The 21,561-nt window shown below is 37.0% G+C and overlaps 3 protein-coding genes across 6 annotated transcripts in view; 1 reads left to right on the forward strand and 2 right to left on the reverse strand.

Moving 5' to 3' along the window:
- Positions 1-3,420, reverse strand: part of septin7a (septin 7a) — a 57,872-nt gene extending 54,452 nt beyond the window's left edge. For both annotated transcript variants that reach the window (XM_073858159.1, XM_073858158.1), the window contains exon 1: positions 3,284-3,420. In XM_073858159.1, the coding sequence (XP_073714260.1) occupies positions 3,284-3,338 (55 nt within the window). In that variant the 5' untranslated portion in view covers positions 3,339-3,420. The remainder of the gene's footprint in view (positions 1-3,283) is intronic.
- A 1,019-nt stretch (positions 3,421-4,439) lies between these two features.
- Positions 4,440-5,644, reverse strand: LOC129454581 (heat shock factor-binding protein 1-like protein 1). Its single transcript, XM_055219140.2, has 4 exons — positions 5,360-5,644; positions 5,215-5,281; positions 4,549-4,643; positions 4,440-4,454 (listed from the first exon to the last, which is right to left on the reverse strand). Exons 1-4 carry the CDS (start codon positions 5,402-5,404, stop codon positions 4,440-4,442), a joined length of 222 nt encoding a protein of 73 aa, XP_055075115.1. The 5' UTR covers positions 5,405-5,644.
- A 677-nt stretch (positions 5,645-6,321) lies between these two features.
- The window catches only part of slc66a2 (solute carrier family 66 member 2), a 44,551-nt gene continuing 29,311 nt past the window's right edge, over positions 6,322-21,561 (forward strand). Inside the window, exons 1-3 of one of the 3 annotated variants that reach the window (XM_055220208.2) lie at positions 6,322-6,944; positions 7,145-7,278; positions 11,466-11,516. In XM_055220208.2, the coding sequence (XP_055076183.2) occupies positions 6,739-6,944; positions 7,145-7,278; positions 11,466-11,516 (391 nt within the window). In that variant the 5' untranslated portion in view covers positions 6,322-6,738. The remainder of the gene's footprint in view (positions 6,945-7,144; positions 7,279-11,465; positions 11,517-21,561) is intronic. The other 2 variants (XM_055220209.2, XM_055220210.2) reach the window with 2 other exon arrangements.

A 21,561-nucleotide genomic window follows, 5' to 3' on the forward strand; every position in this document is an offset into this window, starting at 1 on the left:
TTGCGCTTTTCAGCCACATGAGGGAGCTGTAAGTCATTTTTACATGGAAACTACATAGTGTTGCTTTAATAAAGTTACATGCACAAAATGAGGTTTTTTTTATTAATTCTGCTTGTAAAAGTAAAAAAAATATGTCAGAGTATTTGTGTGTTTATTTAATTTAAAGTAAAACTTAAATGAGTCCTATTCCAGAAAACCATTGACAGTGGGAATGAACCAAAATCAAAATCGGTCATATCCCAAGCGCATTTTCTGTGTATTTTGCGTAATCTGTGTGTTAAAAGGGCTAAGGCCTCATGTGAGATGTCACAATCCACTTTAGTAAAACAGCTTTTTATGAAAATAAATTTAAAATACAGTATTTTCCTCCGTTTGAGAAAAAAAAATACAGCGGCACAATATGCAACTCAATGTACTGCCGAATGGGCGTTTCATACGTTACACGGCAGTCGTGAGTGTCTAGTTCACTTTCAATAGGAAACATGCAGAAAGCGGCAAAACGGGAGCTGAAAGGGAGTTGGTCAACACACCTTGCTCATGTACCCAAAATCCTGCCCCATCCGTGGACATTGCTCTTCACGGCAGGTGCCGTTGAAGATAAACATATTTGCAATAAATGCTGCACAAAATGCTTCCACTACACAAGAAAAGCGGAAGCTGCACAGCGATCCCACCTCTTGCCGCATACCGCGTGAAACGCGCATGAGGGTATGCTATATACGTTTTTGGAATATATAAGTATTTTTTTCCCAGTGGGATACAGTATGAGACAATACCGTCTATATAGTTATGATCTGATATGGTCCTCCTTTGCAATAGAAGCTCTGCCAAAAATGTAAAGGTCAGACCTAAGCTTTCCAAGCAGCTTTAATGTTGTGCAGCTGTATATTCTCAAACAGTGAGGAAAATCCTGTCTTTTATCATTATCATACAGTGTTATAATCATAACAGTGTTTGTGACATCTCACATAAGGCTTTGAATTTGTTTACAGGCTTTTGGCATGTAAACATTTGTTCCACAAAATACAGAGAGATATGTATCGTATATCACCATTCATTCGAAAATAACTGAGTCGAATTTCGGTCAGTACCACCCAACCCTATTGGACTCATATTAGCACCTAGGAACTGAACAACCTCTTTCTGAATTCCTCATTACAGTTAGTCAAAATAAGCCAAGTCACACAATACACGCCAAAAGACTTTTTGGCCACTTAAAGGTAAAGCTTCGAAGGTAAACCTAAAATCCAAAAACATGGAATGGCAAACTCATTATCACATCTGCCTTCAGGAACAAACCCAAAAAAGTGGCTTCTATACACAAAAGTATAAGCTAAGAATTACATCTGAGACATAATAAACTTGCATAAACCTTTCACTAAAACTAAATCTGTCCACATTGTAGCCTATTCAGAGACACACTCTTTTTCAAACTCGTGAAAACATGCATTCACCTCATTATGTGTGTGGTTCATCATGTCAAAATATGTGTACGGCGTGTCATGTGTGAACCTACGTGCATCACACGTCATGTCAAAATATGTGACTGCTGCATACGCTTCGAAGGGGTTTATGATAAAAGAGACGCTCGCGTTTGCCAGATACTCATGTATAATCATAGTTTAGTGTTAAGTTGGTGTCTTGTGAGTATTTTGTGAATGTGACCGTCTCTTTAATCATAAACTCCTTTCGACGCGTGTGCAGCAGGCACGTATTTTGTAATGACGCATGATGCATATAGGTTCACATGACGCCCCAAACACATATTTTGACATGACGAGCAACACACGACACTCTGAACACATATTTTGAATTTGCGCCCCTAGGAAGACAAGTTGCTGGCCTTCACTGGACACACTCATTTTTCGATGTGACACTTAAGGGTGGTTGCTTAAGTTGGACAAATCATCTTGTTTGGCGATTAATAACTCTCAAACAAATCTTGATTGTCAAATCCAGCCACTTGTTTTTTCTAGGAGCAGTTCTTGTCTGGGTATATTTAGCATATCACTGATGACAGAAGCCATTTCCAGAAATAATCTGTATATAGACTATGGTCATGATGCTGTCTGATTCATTTATTAAAACATCCAAACAAACTGTCTAGAAAAACTTCATCCACTGAGCTCTTATTCGTTTGATTTCTCCATCTAATAAACCATGGATGTCATCAAAGTAGTAATCATTTTAAGTTGCTGTCTGTTCTCCCCATACCAGGCCAGCCGGTGGGAACAGCACATGGTCACATGGGAGTAAACAACAGCAAGCTGAATTCAAGCATCGGCCATGTGATCCAAACATCATGACAATGAATAATGGACACATTTCTTCACTGTGCAAGACTAGCAGAAATATCACAAGATCTAAATGATCAGTGCTGTATGTTACAACATTTTTTCCAAAATGTATGAGGGATAATGCTAAGATAGTGTAAATGTTACATTGCTTAAAAAGGAAATCTCAATACAGGTCTCTATGTGTGTAAATATGGCTATATTGAGTATCATGTAGATTGTCCATTTGCTATTGAATGACATGTTCCCTCATGATAAAAATGTATTTATTAAAACTGACTATCCACATACACAAGTGTCTGCCAGTAATTTTGTTTATGGACTAGCTTCATAGACAGATCGACAATAGCAAGTGACCACTTCTCTTCAGCATCAGATCATGTAGTTTATCAATATTTGCAATTTCACTATTGTCTTTTTTTAAATTCAATGATTTTAAAAATCAATCAGGTTGCAACAAACATGGGTGAATCTCAGACGCCCAGTTCATAACGTTAGATCTTATCGCACATTTCTGAGAATGAGAGACACATTCTTCTCCTACCTGACAGACTACAACAGCATATAAATAGACAGTCTCTGTCTTCATATGCACAAAGTACCGTGTTTTTTCAATTTTTTGACATGTTTTGTGCCATTTACTATCATTGATTCTCTTTGGGTATAACAATACATTTGTATTATCTTCTGATACCATCGCACCGATACATCAAGTCTGTTTTACTTCATTTAGAAGGTGATAATTAAGAAAAAGACAGCTGCTGTCAAGAAAATCACATAGAGACTGGAAAAATGGGTTGAAACGGAAAGCTCGAGCTGATCTGTTTGAACAAACACGCGCAGGAAACGCATCTGCCGCGCGCCAGCTTTTAACGACACACATTTAAACATGCGACACAAGCAATGCAACGCATTTGTTTACAAAAGATTCCGAGAAACCACACAAAAGGACTGTGAGTTTAATGAAAAGACGAGAACTGAATACTTACCCATTCTGTTGACGCTCCCGGCCGCCTCTGTAAACGATCTCTCGCCGATCGACATTCCCTTTCTCTAACTCAAGGTACCGCCCACAGGCGTACGTCACATTTCTAGCGTAGTCTCCCTTGACAACCATACGAGCGACGATCTTGGCGTATGTTTGGTGAATAGCGCCCGCATAAATCTCGCGATAATTTGTTTAGGCAACAAGGCGTATGCAAGCTTATATTATAATTTTTTTTTTATGATTTTATAAAATGTGAGGTGAGTTTTTGTCCTTGCATTCAAACAGCCATTACACCTCTATTGCAGATAAGTTTGACGTGGGTTTGTTTAAGTACACTGCAAATGGTTACTAGTAAATGCAAATGCAAATCTATAACTTACTCATAAATAAATGTGTGTCGTTAAAACAGTAAGTATACATTACAGGCTTTTTTATTTAACATTTATAAAATTCAATTTTTTGCAATATGATGATGTTAACAGGTATACAGTGAATGTATTTCTTTATGATTTCTTGAATGAAGAAATACATCAGACTCTATGTCCAATTTTTTAATTACTGCTATATGAAAAGCAATATGGGAAACATGACCCCAAGTGGGAATAGAAAAACAACACCGCCACCTGCTGGTCAAACTGTTTAGTATCGGCAATATTTTGTTGAGTTAGCATTATTGATACTACCCAATTAGTGAAAGCTCCGTAATGTATACCTATTGTATTTTAAAAGCCGCCAAGCATTTCCCTTTACTGAAGAGGAAATATTTAAAGTTAATCCTTAACTTCCTACTGTTTAACGTTGCTATTTGAAAAACAAACTCTCATCTCTTTAATGCTGTCGTCTTTTCCTCTAGTTCCTTCTTGTATGTATACTGTGTTTATTGTTGCCCTTATGTATTGCAAAATTGGACATGATAGTTGCTTTTGATAAAAGTGTCTGATGAATGAATAAATCTAAAGTATTTGCCGAAATCCAGTTATGTATGCAATACTTTTTTAATATTAAAATTCAAGATAAATATAGCACATCACATAAAAAATAAGGCCACTTGCATGGAGTAAACAATGCATGCATATATTAATTAATATGAAAATACATAATGAAAGTTGATCTTTTGCCACATTTCTGATCAGTGCTTTGACAAGTTTGTTCTCTCTTCAAAGTCTGTATTCCTGGAGAAAAACAGAAACATTACTTTATATATGTCTTTATAATTCACTTACGCTACCTTTAATTTGATTTGACTCCATAAACTAAAACAAGTACTTGCTTTGTTTGGTTGTGATCTTCCATTCCTGCTTGTGTCATGAGATCAGCAACATTCTTCTCCAGGTCATCTATACGCGTGCCCATCTCATCCAGTTTGGGCATTAAAGAAAACCTTGAGTTCTTTGATTTTACATTAGTGCAAAAAATAAATCAATCCACTTAAGTCAGATCTCAAGTGCTGAAATACTAAAAACTGCTGAATTACTGAAATATTTTGTGCATCTGCTAAACTTGTGTCAAACTGATAATCACGTCATAATTCACTACCGTATAGTGTTAGAAATGACTGTGGATTCCCAACTGCATTCCTTATGTTCTGCTGAGATTTTGGGGGCAAAGAAAACCTGTCGTACTGGAAAAACAATTCTAGTCATTTTCAATTTAAATAAACAAATTTAAAGACAGATATTAGAGGAAGTGTAATAGTTGCGTGTGGGTGTTTAACACATACTGCTAAATTAACATTCAGATATTCAAATATAACATCAGCATTAATCTTTTAATATAATGTGCTATACTTTTAACTTTTACACTTTTAACTCTTATACTTTTAACTCTTACAGAAGTATAAGTCTGTTTAACCAAAGTAAACATTTATAAAAAAAATAGTAGGAACATCTAAGAATGCTCCTTCAACCCAATATTATGCATTCAAAAGGATATTTTTAGAAATAATCTGGTCAGATAAGTTCTGAAACTTGCTTTGAAGTGTTTGCATGGTTGTCTCCATCTGTGTGAAGAAATGAATCAATGAGATTTATTCAAGACAATGTAACAATCAGGCATATAACATGAAACTGAGCTCTACCACTGCAGTCAGATCCTGGACAGCTTTTGATTCGGACCCTGCCATCAATTCTGTTCAGTTGATGTTTCCAGCGAGTGTTTTTGTCCTTTTCAACTACGAGCAACTTTATCTCTATTAAAAAAAAAAAACAGCACGAGTGTTTGACATATGAGCTCTCTGTTTTTGTCTACTCTTGGATCATATATCCACGTCTTACAAAGACTTTACAACTTTGCACAGTCTCAGATTGTTTGTGCTTCCTCTTTCGCATATAAGCGGGATACGTGTCAATGTTTAACCCTTTAGACGTGCGCCGAACTGAGTACTGGAAAAACTACAATATCTAAAACCATGTCAATTTTTTTCCCTAATTAAGTTTAATTGATTTATTAATAATAATTTTATAACATTTAATATAATATTGTAATAATGTTGCATTCATTTATGTTGTATTTGGATTTAGAAAGTTAGTATTTATTGAGCCTATTCAAATTTAAAAAAATCTCTTTTTATTTAATGTTTTGTTTATTTTTTTGTTTAACATCTTGTTTATTATGGAGTAATTTAATGTAATTAAATTAAATTAAATTAATTTGATTTTTTTAATGTAATATTTGGAGTACCGTAATATAATGTGATTTTGTTAAAACATTTAAATTTTTCTTCATTAATAAACTACCGGATAAAAGTTGGACTTGGATCCCGAAAAATTAATATTTTTTGATCTAATGAATTATACAACATCGAGCTACTATGGGATGTAACAGGTGCATGAACCATCTGTATTAAAACCATAAAATGTACTTAAACATTTTAGAATTAGCCCAGGTCAAGCGTATTATACTACACATGCTTTCAACGAAAAGATTTTAAAATACTTGCTCACTCAATTACATATTTTTAAATATTTATTCAGTTCTCTTCAGTTGAAAACCCGACTCGCGTCAGGACCGCGCATTTCATAAATATATAATGAGACACACTGTGACGTTTCACAACGAGGAAGTGCTATTAGTGACCATTAGCCAGCTGTAGCAGAGGATCTCAGCTGCTTTCTGCAATGTTTTGCAACACGTCTTTTATCATTTTACAGACAACGAGCCGGAAGAAAACATAAGCCGATGTAGACGACTCGTTTCCATCGATTTAGCAAGTATTATTTTCTAGGAAACGGAAGTAATTTGATGATTTGCTCCAATGAGTCAGAGGAGGGTGATTGAGACAATGAAAGTACATCTACTATCTATATTCCCAAAATATATCTGTTACATGTCAAATGATGAATGTTAATATGTAAAAATAACCGACGTTAGTTTATATTTTTTAATTGTGTAGCTTGCTATCATCAGGCAGTTGTATTTAGATCAGTTCAGTTGTATTGATAAAGGCTACATTAGTAAATGATGGAGGAAGAGCTCATGGATCAGATCATGTATGCTGTACATCAGCTGGTTTCTTGGATTGCATCTTTTGCCATCATATTTGGAGGAGTTGTGCCATACATCCCTCAGTACAGAGATATTCGCAGGACTCAGAATGCTGAAGGATTCTCCACCTATGTTTGCCTGGTATTGCTGATAGCCAACATATTAAGAATACTGTTTAGGTGAGTAACCATTCAGTCAATCATATAAATAATATAAAGAAACTGTGGCGCATAATGTACCAAGGACCAACCATTATCCAGTTTAACCTGTTACTATAATAATTGACACCAGGTTTGTACAAAATAAGAGCAACCTCTATTGTTTGTCCTTCTATAACCATTCACTGATCATCAATGTGCATAATGTGTTTTCATTGCAGGTTCGGACGCTATTTTGAGACCCCGCTGCTTTGGCAAAGTATAATCATGATCACCACAATGTTAGTCATGCTGAATCTGTGCACCAACGTCCGCATGGCCACTGAACTCAGCACCAAACGCCGCTCATTCACAGGTGTGAATCTGTTATCTCTTTTATGACACTTTTTTATAGCCTCATTATTCCATTATGGACCTGCTGAATGAAAGTTTAACATTACATGAGAGGGAATGGTTATAATAACACTCCCAGATGAGTAAGTCAACTACGTATAGTACGTCTTGGTTTTATAGTCTCGCCTGGAGTGTTGCAAACAAGTTTAAACATTTTATTAAGTTCTTTAAGTTTTCCACTCGTTGTCCCACAGCTTCACTTCACTTGTAAATCTACAGACTTTAGTACTTTGTCTTCCAGGTTATTGAATTAAGGTAAATAATACAAGGGTCTTTCATTGAACGGTGTGACAATGATATCATGTAAAGAGGTCTTCCAAAGTGGATGAACTTTGACCTGTTAGCTCAGTAAACGTTGGTCATGTGCAAGTCACAACTCTTCAGCTTTATTTCAGGTTTATTTATGTGGTGTGTTTTTATGGGGTGTTATCAGTAGCCCCTATATAGTGCTGTGGCTCATAAATCATTAGCAATAACTTCAGACTGAAATACAGCATATGGCATACCATAAAACCAAAATAATGTGTTAATCCAGGGATATGTAGTATGCTATATTTTAAGGCTGCATAATAATTGCAACTAATCGCGTTTGTAGAATAAAAGTTTTTGTTTACATCATATATGTGTGTGTATTGTGTATAGTAATTATGTGTGTGTGTATATATATATATATATATATATATATATTTTATATTGTAATCTAAATTCAATATATATATATGCATGTATGTATATATTTTTAAGAATATTTACATGTGTATATACATTTTTATAATTATATTGTAAAATTTATTTGTATACTATATTAAATACTTAATATATACATCTATTTGTTTCTTAAAATTATACACATGTGTGTGTTTGAAATATACATAATTATTAAACACTGTACACACACATACAACCCCAAATCAGAAAAAGTTGGGACACTGTAGAAATTGTGAGTAAAAAAGGAATGGAATAATTTACAAATCTCGTAAACTTATATTTTATTCACAATAGAATATAGATCACATATCAAATATTGAAAGTGAGACATTTTGAAATGTCATGCCAAATATTGGCTCATTTTGGATTTCATGAGAGCTACACATTCCAAAAAAAGTTGGGACAGGGAGCAATAAGAGGCCGGAAAAGTTAAATGTACATATAAGGAACAGCTGGAGGAGGACCAATGTTTAGGAATAGGAATGTTGTCCCATTCTTGTCTAAAACAGACTTCTAGTTGCTCAACTGTCTTAGGTCTTCTTTGTTGCATCTTCCTCTTTATGATTTATTTTTGTGGGTGACAGATCTGGACTGCAGGCTGGCCATTTCAGTACTCAGATCCTTCTTCTACGTAGTCTTGACATTGTAATTGATGCAGTATGTGTGGTCTGGCATTATCGTGTTGGAAAATGCAAGGTCTTCCCTGAAAGAGACGAAGTCTGAATGGGATCATATGTATCTAGAACTTGGATAAACCTTTCAGCATTGATGGTGCCTTTCCAGATGTGTAAGCTGCCCATGCCACACGCACTCATGCAACCTCATACCATCAGAGATGCAGGTTTCTATAATGAGCGCTAATAAAAACTTGGGATGTTCTTATCCTCTTTAGTCCGGATGAAATGGCGTACCAGTTTTCAAAAAAGAACTTCAAATTTTGATTCGTCTGAACACAGAACAGTTTTCCACTTTGCCAGAGTCCATTTAAAATGAGCCTTGGCCCAGAGAAAACGCCTGTGCTTCTGGATCATGTTTAGATATGGCTTCTTTTTTGACCTATAGAGTTTTAGCCGGTAACAGCGAATGACACGGAGGAATTTGTTCACTGACAATGTTTTCTGGAAGTATTCCTGAGCCCATGTTATGATTTCCATTACAGTAGCATTCCTGTATATGCTGCAGTGCCGTCTAAGAGCCCGAAGATCATGTGCATCCAGTATGGTTTTCCGGCCTTGACACTTACGCACAGAGATTGTTCCAGATTCTCTGAATCTTTGGATGATATTATGCACTGTATATGATTATAACTTCAATCTCTTTGCAATTTTTCTCTGAGAAACTCAGAAAATTATTTTTCGCCGCAGCATTGTGGGAATTGGTGATTCTCTGCCCATCTTGACTTCTGACAGACACTGACACTATGAGAGGCTCTTTTTATACCCAATCATGTTGCCAATTGACCTAAAAAGTTGCAAATAAGTCCTTAAGCTGTTCCTTATATGTACATTTAAAGGGATAGTTCGGCCTAAAATGATATTAAACCCATGATTTGCTCACCCCCAAGCTGTCCGAGATGCACATGTCCACCGCCTCCCAGACAAACACATTTTCAGTTATTTCAGAAAATGTTCCAGATCTGTCAGCCAACCAAATGTGAAGCCACGGGGTCCCCGACCCTCAAGTCCAAAAAATGTGCATCCATCCCCCACAAAATAAATCCACACGGCTCCAGGATGACAAACAAAGGTCTCCTGAGGGCAATCCGCGCGGTGCTGTTGCAGAAATATCCACATTCAAAACTTCATAAACCAAAACAACTACCTTCGGGTAGCGCCGCTCCTCTGTATTCAGGAGAGAGTATTAGCGTAGTGTACGCACTTTTCTTAGTGATGTATGACAAATTCGGAGGGCGAAGGGAACAGAGCAGCAGCAAAGAAAACCTCCGTACACTGCGTAAGCCTCGTCCTGGGTGCGGATGGGGCTGGGATGGCGGCATTGCCGGATGCAGGTTATTTTGGTTTATAAAGTTTTAAATGTGGATATTTCTACAACGAAACTGCGCGGATTCCCTCGGAGGGACTTTGTTTGTCATCGTGGAGCCGTTTGGATTTGTTTTGTGAGGGATGGATGCACACTTTTTGACTTGGAGGTCGTGGGCCCCATGGCTTCACGTTTGATTAACTGAAAGATCTAAAACATTTTCTAAAATAACTTAAAATGTCATCGTCTGAAAAATTATGGACATATGCATCTCGGATGGCTTCGGGGTGAGTAAATCATGGGTTTAATATCATTTTTGGCCGTTTTCTGGCCTCTTATTGCTACCTGTCCCAACTTTTTTTGGAATGTGTAGCTCTCATGAAATCCAAAATGAGCCAATATTTGGCATGACATTTCAAAATGTCTCACTTTCAAAATTTGATATGTTATTTATATTCTATTGTAAATAAAATATAAGTTTATGAGATTAGTAAATTATTCCATTCCTTTTTTTATTCACAATTTCTACAGTGTACCAACTTTTTCTGATTTGGGGTTGTATGATGTAAACAATAACTTTTATTCTACAAACAATTAGTTGCGGTAAATCATTATGCAGCCCTTTTATATGGTCGCCCTACATCTCTGGATGCTTCATTCAGCAAATGGCATTCAGGGGTTTTCCAGGAAAATAAAATCATTTTGCATTTCAATCCAGGTCGTTGTATTCCCAAAAAACAAATATTTGAACACTTCTAAAGTGCAAATATACCAAATACAGCACTACTGAAACATGACCTTTACTAAGGGACTTATTGAGGGACTTGTTTTATACTGTACTTTTAAAAAAGGGTTTTAACCAAGTAAAAAACAAATCTTGTTTCATGTTTTTTTTTAAAAATGAATCTTAAACAATTTATATAGTTATATTCTTTAATAATTACACCTGACACTCACCATGAACATTACCATAGAAGCTAGCATGGCATTACAAAAGAAAGAAGACTATTGTCAACTATTAATCGCGTCAACTAGGAATCGCATGCATTTAATCTGAGATGCACTAGGTACACATTTTAGCTTACCAAGAAAACTCCTTGGACAAATTTCATAGAACCTTAAACTAATAGTCTTGATATTTCTCAGTGTATACAGTTGAGATGGATCCTGTTTAAACAGGTTCCTGTATCCTATTGCAGTCAATGTGAATTGGTACCGCTAGTCTTTTATGGAGCTTTTATTGCTTCATTGCCATAAATTTAGCTGCATGACGCTACACAACAGTGTGATGTCACGTCACAACATAACTAGTCAAAGTGGTTTTAAATCTTACATCAGAGAGAGTAAAATATACCTAACTTCTGCATATAACAGAGCAGTGGTGCTTTCCACCTCTCCAGTGTCCCAGAAAAAATTTCTCTCTTGATCTGTTCTTGTTTTTATTTTCTTATTTGTCTGAAGCAACAGACAGTAAGGATGAGGAAATCAAAGTTCCTAAGCGGCTCTTTCTGGGTATGTACTGATGTGTTGTCCACAAAACACTAGTTTGATTATTTTCCCATCATCCACCCTCATCATTTTTTTCCCCTCTTCGCATCTTAACTAATCTCATCAGCCCTGACTGGGGCCATTAATTCACAGCTCTCTATTAACACTACAATTTCTCTTGAATGTGTCTGAATCAGACCTTTGACGTGTATATAACAAGAATGTGCCGCATGCAAACATGTAGTTTTTTTTTTTTTTAGAAATAGAGGCTGTTAGCAATCGTGCATGTGTTTTACTGATGTGCATGCTTGTATTGCAGTGTTGCATGAACAACATGGATGCAATAATTCTTGTTATGGTAAATATAATAAAAAAATAATAATTGCTTTGAAATGAAGATCGGTTCATGTATGGCTCCCACGAACTATGCTATGGTGTGTGTCATGTGGTTTTAACAGCACAATACTGGACACCAAATCAATAATACTGTGTAAGAGGGTATTTTAAAATACTGTATTGTGTATTTTACAATGCTGTTCTGCTTTTACTGACTTGGTTTTATTATGATCTAACCCAACAACACTAAATAAGTGTTGCATGGCTTTTGGTTCGGCTCTGAATGCACTGTGATTGCAATGACAAGTAACGGTCTGCTAACTCATCTCTCTTTCTCTCTCAACACACACACACACACACACACACACACACACACACACACACACACACACACACACACACACACACACACACACACACACACACACACACACACACACACACAATGAAAAAAAGCTATTTCTTTTAGGCAACCTGTTTAATTTCATCATTAGGTGCTTCTTTTCTGATTTTTGTTGTTGTTGTTCCTCTTCATGAACAGCAGGTGGTGCTAGTAAAGCATACATGTTGGTTCAGAGCATCTTTTGACATACAGTCTGATCTTACCGTATGTCCTCTCAAATGTATTGAGTTTATGTACATGTTCTTAAATGGTTTTCTTTACTATTAAAGTATCCTGGATTTAATGATAGATTTAGTACAGTATATTTGGCGATTGTACATTTTTGGATCTTTAGAGTTTTAGTTTTGAATGTAGTTGATTTTAGAAAATGCCTTGTCAGATGTTTGCTGCATTTGCATTGCATCAGGAAATTTATTATTTTAGCCTGTCAGGTGCTGTTGTCTGTACTTTAGCGTTCGCTACTATGAATGTGGTCTCTTTAGAAACATAATGCAGTGGGATATCTGTGAAAGGTGTCTGTGGTCCTGTGTTTCTGCTTCTTTTATTACTGCAGTGACTAAAGCAAGTGAATCCTACAACAGAATGAAGTTCTGTTGCAAAACTGCAACTGCATTATTTACTTTGAGAACTTGATTAGAACATCCAAACAGTTTTTTCATCTTTTTTTAATTTAGTTCATTAATAAAACTCATGCAAAATATTTACAGTATTTGAAACCATACACTGTCAGAAAAAATGGTCCCAAGCTGTCACTGGAACAGTACTCTCAAAAGTCCTAATATGTACCATTTAGGTACAGATATGTATTCATATAGTACCAATATGGTACTGATAATGAACTTTTTAGTTGCAAAGTTGTGCTTTTTTAAAGGGTACCGGGCCGGCCCAGTGACGGCTAGATAGTTCTGACAGTGTATAGCTTTGTATATGCACAGGTTGCATCTTGCTTTCAAATCTCTGCACATGATGAAATTTGTGACTAGGGTTGCAAAATTTTGGGATTTTTTTTTTACTTTTTATGGAGATCACATCAGAATATACAGTATGGGAATTGTGACAGTTTCTGATACAGTTAGTGTAAATTACCCAAAATGTACAAATAATTTCCTTTAAAGAGCACCTATTTCATTGCTAAAAATAGTGTTATTTTGTGTATTTGGTATAATACAATGTATTTGTTTGGTTTATGGTTAAAAAACACATTATTTTCCACATTTTTGTAGCTCCAGATTTCACTCTCTTTAAGAAATGCACTGATTTTGTATAAAACTCATCGATTTGAAAAGCGCTGATTAGCCAGCTAATATGTACGTTGTGATTGGCCTGAATACCTCTGACCTCGCTGGAAATGTGACGCTCCTTACCATGTTTGAAAGATTCGCTCACAATGCAATGCTAACAGGAGTTGGAGGAAAACACCACAGTTTTTTAATATTTTACTATGTTTTTACATCAACTTGGATGAATTTGTACATATCTGTCTTTTCTCAGTGCGTGCACTTTTGGTCTTTGTACGGCGCCTGGTGAATGTGTTGGCATTTGGCCTGGCCCCATTCATTCCTATGGCTCCAAACAGGGATGAATTTAGAAGCCACCAAACACTTTCATGCTTTTTCCTATTTAAAGACTGTAACAAGAGTAGTTACACGAGTAAGTATGGTGGCACAAAATAAAACTTTTGTTTGGAGCCAAAAGAATGAATGGCTTAATGCTAACACATTCACGACGCGCTGTACAAAGATTAAAAGTGCATGCATTGATAAAAGATAGTTATGTATTAATTCATCTAAGTTGAGGTAAGAACATAGTAAAATATTGAAAAACAGTGGTGTTTTCCTTTAACTTGCAGGCTGTTAGTCCAAGCGGAAGGAATTATGATAATGTCGGTCTTTACTACATAATCAATCCAAGGAAGTAAAAAAACTTTTGCTTACAAGCAGTGTGTGTGTTGTAGTCCAAGAAAAGAGATTTACATTGGAGACGATAACTTGCGTTATCATTTACTTTGGAATTTGTACCTCTTGCATATTGTTAACATGAACTAATACACACTTACACACCAAAGGAAATGGAAAATCATGAATCGGAAAATTGGTGTTTTTAATTCCCATATTTATTTAGTTTTTTAATTTCTGATTTGGAATATTTCCAAAATTCTCGAACTTTGCAACCCTAGTTGTGACTGGTAAAAGGCATATGGTGCTTGATGTTTCACTGAAGCCCAACCTGATGCCAAGTTTATTTGACTGGATTTGGACACTGTGAATCTTAATTAATAATGTCTAGAAATTAGATCAGTGTTGATGTATATTATAAATGTAATTAGATGAAATTACAAATTACTTTTAAATAAGACAGCTCAAGATGGATTACCAGTGGTCCTCAGGCACACTAACAGATGGAAATCTGTTTTACATGTGCTTTTTTAACTTAAATCTTTTGACTGGGGTGGTGTGGTATAGTGGTTAAAGTCTGGGCTGGAATCAAAAATAGGGGCTGTCAAAAGATTAATCGTGATTAATCGCATACAAAATAAAAGTTTGTTTTTGCATAATATATGAAGAGTTTGGTTCCAAAACGCAATAAACGCCATTTTTGAAAAAAATGAGTTACTGCCAAAATCAGTATTATATCAGGTCAGTAGTTAAAAGTAAATAATTAATTTTACGCAAAATCCAGTACCCGCCGTGATGTTCTGTCATCTTTTCTCCCTTTTTTCCCAAAATGCGACAAACGCCACTCCTCCTTTTTTACAGAACGCAATAAATCCATTCCTGATATTACAGCGGACCATTCACGCAATGTAAACAAACATGGCGGCGCGCTGAGTACACGGAATCCTAATTTTCCTCATCTACTTTGTACTTTGTGATCAACAAACAAAACAAAATAATACTTTAACAGCATTGCTAAACCTGTGATGGTTTTCTGTGACGGGAAAGAAACGTAAGCCATCAGCATCTAATAATTTCCGCGAGAGGCACTCGGCTGCTTGTTCTCCAGACAGCATCAAGCTTCTCATGCTAAAACATTGACCCCAGAGGATCTTATGAAAACTTTACATTATTTTACTCAGTCAACGAAAATCGAGCGGGACCAAAACATTTTACAGCTGATCGCTGTGAAAATGTAAAGAGACGACGTCAAATATAACCGCAGCAATGTGTTCTTAATAGCCTATAACAAAGTAAGTGTTTTGGTTAATGCCATTAATGTTTATTTTTTAATCATTGTATACCACTAGTCAACTAAATAAATATAAAATGGTAAAGATGAATGCACATTTATACATTGATTTAATAGATTTATAGCATTTTGAAATAAAAACCTGTCATGGATTTATTGCATTTTGTGGAAAAAATTATTAGTTTTTATAATAAATCTGATCAAATCAAGTTATGGATTTGAATTTCTTATGTTTTTATAACCTAAAGATGCTATGTGAAAGTTTGTAACAGAAAATAGTGGTTTTCATCTTGTCACTTTCTTGGTATAGAAAACACCTTTTTACCGAAATTTGTCAAAATGGATTAATTGCGTTTTGGAACCAAACTCTTCACTGTGTGTAATTATTTTGTATATATAAATAAACATGGATGCATGTATTTTAAAAACAGAAATATATAATAATAATAATAATAATAATAATAATAATAATAATAATAATAATAATAATAATAATAATAATAATAAAAATAATAATAATAGAAAAATAATAATAATAATAAAAAATAATAATAATAAATATATGCATAAATAAAATTTTTCTTACATTTATACATGTCCCAGTATGTGTGTATTTATATATACGTAATAATTGCACACAATACACACGCACACACATTATGCAAACACAAGCTTTTATTTTGTATGCAATTAATCTTTTGACAGCCTTAATCAAAAAGCTTTAAAGGTGCAGTGTGTAAATCTTAGCAGCATCTATTGGTGAGGTTGCGACTTGCAACCAACGGCTTAAGGGCGATTTATAGTCGTGCGTAGGTCCTACGGCGTAGCTACGGCGTAGGCTATCCGTAGCCTGTGCGTAGGTCTGCGTAGCCTGACGTGCACCTCACAAAATTTCTAACAGCGCGTCGGCTCTACGCGGACCGTAAGCGCTGTGATTGGTCCACCAGAACCCCTCCCGTCAGGTAAAAAAACTGCGTCATAGGTATTTCCGTTTAAGACGGTGAAAACAAAGATGAGCCAAGCTGAGGAGTGATTTAACTCAAACTGAAACATAAGTCACTGTTTATTTACTTCCATCATTGCTGGTCTTCTCAAATTATACACAACAAGTTGCTATTTCTTCTTCGTTTGTGGGTTTACTTGCTTAGCAGCTTCTTCTGTGACGACTTCTGCTGCTACTGTGGTTACATGCGTGATTACTGCCAACCAGCGGTTTCGCGTGTGTTTGCAAGTCGACGCGGACGGCGACGCACAAGTATAAATGAAAACCGACGCGGAACCTACGCCGTCGCTGCTACGCCGTAGGACCTACGCACGACCACAAATCGCCCTTTAGTCCACTGCTCACCCCTTGCTATTGAAACACATAGAGAAGCTACGGTAGCCGCCACCGGACAGACATGTCATCGTCGGAGACACTTTAATAAAAATTGTCCGTTAAGGGCTTCTGTAGAAAAATGGCGGTACAAAATGGCGACTTCCAGGTAGTAAGGGGACCCTCTTTGTATGTAGATAAAAAGGTCTCGTTCTAAGGTAATAAACGCATAACGGTTCATTATGAAAGGTCTTTGTACACCACTGATAACATAGTTTTGTATATTATTTTGCATTTCTGTCAAGAGATCCTTCTAAAAATTACACACTGCACCTTTAACCTTTCTTTCCTTAATGAAATAATACATTTTTAGTTGTGTTAATCATCACAGAATGCATATACACATTGCATTTTTAGCTTGGGGTGGTTTAGTTAAAATTGTCTACTGTCATTGGAGCAGTAGAGAATCTTGTTCAGTTACAAGTAAAACTGTTGTCATGTTAATAGCTAGATACCCGAAGTAGTGACAGATATGTATGTATGTGTCTATATACGTTTATGCATTTGGCAGACACAAAGTGCATTATTGTGCATACAGGAATGTGTCCAACAGATGTTTCCTTTATCAATAATGTAATATTTATTGTTAGTCAAAGTGCACTGTTGATGTATTTGTTCATTTATATCAGTTAAGCAGAGCATACTACATCCATTGTTCTTTGATTTGTTGTGATGAAGTGGAGCTGGTCAGATTAGAGTAGGATTTGTCTCACTTATTGATCTTGTGGGAAAGATGTGCAGGCCGTGATTATCACAGGTTTGCTTTTTAGCTGATGCAGTTTTACCTTAATGTCTGTTGAATTGAGATTTATACTTTCAGTTTAGCTTTATCTCTCTGGACAATTATAATATTTATCCACAATTGTCAAAAATAGCCTCAAACAGTTATTGATTGTTTTAAGCCACTTTGGAATAATAAATAAGACTGTAATTTACGTTTCTGTTAAATAGCTTCTTAGTAAGGTAATGAGCAAAAAATATTTGTGATAATTTTTATTTAAAAACATAAAACAAACATTTTACATTTTCTGCCAGGATTTTTTTACATTTTGAGCACCGTGTCTCTGGATGAAATGTTTCTGTGCTTTTTCCAGTTTTCTGTTAGATTTATTGTTTGCCGTCTCTGGCATTGCACGACTCTATTGATCATGTACGCCCGGCGGCCCTCTCACACACCTCATTAGAAGTGTTCAGGAGAAAGCTTGAGAGGTGTTTGCTAATTGCTGCTTCGCTCCAGAGCTCGTTGATCGAATGGATGTGAATAATGGAGGTGTGCTCTAATCCATCCTGGGGTCATAGGTCAAGCTTGAGTGCCCTGTTAACTTGTTTGGGGGCTGAACAAATGGAGTTGTCCCTCTGCTCTGTGTCAAGACTCCTAGATGATATCCAATGACTCAATAAATCATAGTTTGTATTTCAGTGAGGTCGACGGCAGTTTCTTTCTCTGTATTTATCAGCCAGGTGTCATTAGGTTCATCATCGGGTCTTGAAGCAGGTGGCGTTTTTTTTTTTATACAGCTGACGGCTTTATTCGCTGTAATTCTGTCCAGGAACTGGCAGATATTTTTAAACGTATTTCACATAGCGCACACTGATGGGGTCTTTGTGGTTGTGCAGTAATGGATGTAAATGGTCGCCGAATGAGGCGAATGGGCGTCTGCCGCACGAATGAGGCGAATGGGCGTCTGCCGCACGAATGAGGCGAATGGGCGTCTGCCGCACGAATGAGGCGAATGGGCGTCTGCCGCACGAATGAGGCGAATGGGCGTCTGCCGCACGAATGAGGCGAATGGGCGTCTGCCGCACGAATGAGGCGAATGGGCGTCTGCCGCACGAATGAGGCGAATCGGCGTCTGCCGCACGAATGAGGCGAATCGGCGTCTGCCGCACGAATGAGGCGAATCGGCGTCTGCCGCACGAATGAGGCGAATCGGCGTCTGCCGCACGAATGAGGCGAATCGGCGTCTGCCTCGCTAAACGCCTCATTCACGCTGCGAGACCTTTACATTGACTTAACATTGAAATCATTCGCACCAGGCATTTGGTTTGAACGCAGCATAATAGTATTAAAGTTAAAATATGTACATTTTAGCGGCATCTATTGGTGAGGTTCCGAATTGCAACCAACGGCTCAGTCCACAGCTCACCCCTACATTTCAAAGCACATAGAGAAGCTACGGAGAATAATGCAGGACAAAATGTCGTCGTCTGAGACGGCACAGAGTAGTTAGACAAGCAATGAGGTTAATATAGTGACGAAAAGCACTCTGTGACGGTGAAATGTGACTGCAAAATGGAGACTTTCCATGTAAGGCGATCCGCTTAAAAATGGCTCATTCTCAGCCTGGGGATTTGTTTGTTTGTAAGCATACACTCCTGTTCGAATGTGCATTCTAGCAAGCATAGTTGATTGGACTCATACATGTACACAGATGTTCGCCGCATATGCACATTGCGACAAATTACAATGCCTCTCCTGGCTTAAATACGTCATACTCCTTTACGGGCATATGCGCGACCTAGGCATACAAAGTACGTGCGGTTACCAAAATCCATTGCTGACGCTCGCGTACGCATAAAAACAAAACTATACTTCAGGCACCTTTATAAATATAATACATTCACATACACTCAATATATGAATATGATAATGGTGATAAAGCTTGACGATATTTTAACAGTTTGAGTGCTGCTTCCTGTGTTGGCACATCAATTCAGTTTGGCGAACAGGTGCGATAGCATCTTAATCCAGCATTTGTTGTGGAGCGCTACTGTAGCTACTGTTGACTGTGGTCCAAACTGGGCAGCAGTCTGTCCTCGACATAATTTCGATTGAACAGATTGTGTGGATCTGGACGAAGACCAGCAGACCGTCATTCATTTGAGCGCCGTAGGCCTCGTTCACGTCTTTCCATTTCAGTTAGCCATAATTAGAACAGGAAACTGACGGCTATCTCTTGGCATGTGGGCTGAAACCATGCTGGATGTTAGCCGGGACAAATAATGGCACCACTCTGTAACATGTCAATCATTCTCAGCCCCTGGACAGCACAGCATTCATTCTCCAGTAAGTGGATGGAGTAAAAGCAAGAGGGACAGACCCTGAGGACACTAAATTGTATATAGAAGAAAGGACAGTGCTTTGGAAGTCCTGAAAGTGTGCACCGATGTGCTTTTGCATTGTATGTTGAGCTGCATTTAAAATGAAGAGCTCTTTGCTAATATACACTCAAAACTTTTAAATACAACCCCAACCGCTTTATTTTGGTTGTTTCACCCTGAGGATGCAGTAAAATCTCGCTTCGGCAAGAGATTTCAGGGTATTTTCTCAGCGCTCCTCTCGGTGGTTGTGTAGTATCTGTGTTTTGCAGTTGTTGCGGTGCCTGTATGTCTGTGGGTGTGAGCTAAAAAAAAGGGCGAGCTTGCTGGGGTTGCTGTTGAAACTCTGTGGCAGTCTATTCCCACATGCCGCCCCGCTGGCAGCAGCGATACGCACATGCACAGCGGGTTAAATCTGTGGCACGCTGCTCAGTAGACACAATACAGTGTGGCACACACACACACCTGCCACTCCACGTGCACCGCCTCCAGCATCACAGAACCTTTACCTGAGACTACATAGGTCTGTGTGTACAGTTTCTGCATGCATATAGGGGCTTAGATTATTAATTGTGGATTTGTACTATATTTGTACCATCTTGTTTTTGTATAATAGTGATCAGTTTGCATTAAATGCATTAATATGAAATGCATTCAGTATTTATTTTTACATTTTATAGGCTTAAAATGCACACTATCAGACAACAACTTGTTGCCCTTTTAAAGTCAACATGACATTAAAACGCAGTAGTGGCCAAAAGTCATGTCAGGCAGGATTTGTGCAATAATGGCCCCTCAGGTCAGATTAAATCATTAAATGTAAAAAATCTGACTTTTTCCATGTTTAAGTCCTATAATTGGGTCTCCAGTGCTTTTATCAACCTAGAAAATGTAAAAAAGATCAACCCAGTAACTTTTGTTTTGGTAAGCCATTCTGTGCGAGCATGTGAAAAGTTACGTCGTTCAGATTTCGCCTGTTTTATGAGGTAGGTAGTAAGGCGAATTACAATAATACCGGCCCTTAATCTGCACTATCCAACCACGCACTGACATTTAGGGCAGAGAGAAAGAGAAAGAGAAAAAATAATTGACAGCACAATTGAGTTTCAATTGCAACAAACCACCATCATTGCAATCAGTGTTTGCATTTCATCCGCTCGTTTGCATTTTAAAGGAAACACCCAAAAAAGGCGCTCAGGTCTACAAACGGGCAATTTTAACATGCTATAATAAATTATCTATGGAGTTTTTTTGAGCTAAAACTCCACATACACACTCTGGGGACACCTAATTTGCTTTTTTACATAATTTGGGAATATCGAATATACATAAAAGGCATTAAGAAAAAAAAATAATGCATACATTGCCTTCATTTGAATCTGTTATTAATATTTGTTGATAATTTTTTGTGGTAATATTTTGTAGTCATTGTCCTGGTCTGTATATTAACACACGTTGCCAAACCACAAAATCTTCTCAGCAATCCTACATGCATACATAATTTTGAAAGCATCCTATGTAACATATTATTGATTAAAGAGAAAATATATTAGTTGTTCCAGGTTGGACATCACTTTTGGCCAATCTTAATAATCTTTTTTGGTTAAAGAGCCACACAGATCCAAAATCGAAAATGACCTGTATTGCAGTGTGTCATCAATCTGTCCATC

The sequence above is a fragment of the Misgurnus anguillicaudatus genome, chromosome 20 (genome assembly GCF_027580225.2).
Source record: "Misgurnus anguillicaudatus chromosome 20, ASM2758022v2, whole genome shotgun sequence".
Taxonomy (NCBI): Eukaryota; Metazoa; Chordata; class Actinopteri; order Cypriniformes; family Cobitidae; genus Misgurnus; species Misgurnus anguillicaudatus.

What these genes read in the sequence shown, in the direction of transcription:
- LOC129454581 (XM_055219140.2), bottom strand. Translation starts at nt 5,404, where the DNA reads ATGGCAGGGTCCGAATCAAAAGCTGTCCAGGATCTGACTGCAGTG. An exon ending in TCCAGGATCTGACTGCAGTG is followed by an intron (nt 5,282 to 5,359) that starts GTAGAGCTCAGT and finishes TTCTTCACACAG; the next exon opens with ATGGAGACAACCATGCAAAC. An exon ending in TGACCAGATTATTTCTAAAA is followed by an intron (nt 4,644 to 5,214) that starts ATATCCTTTTGA and finishes TAATGCCCAAAC; the next exon opens with TGGATGAGATGGGCACGCGT.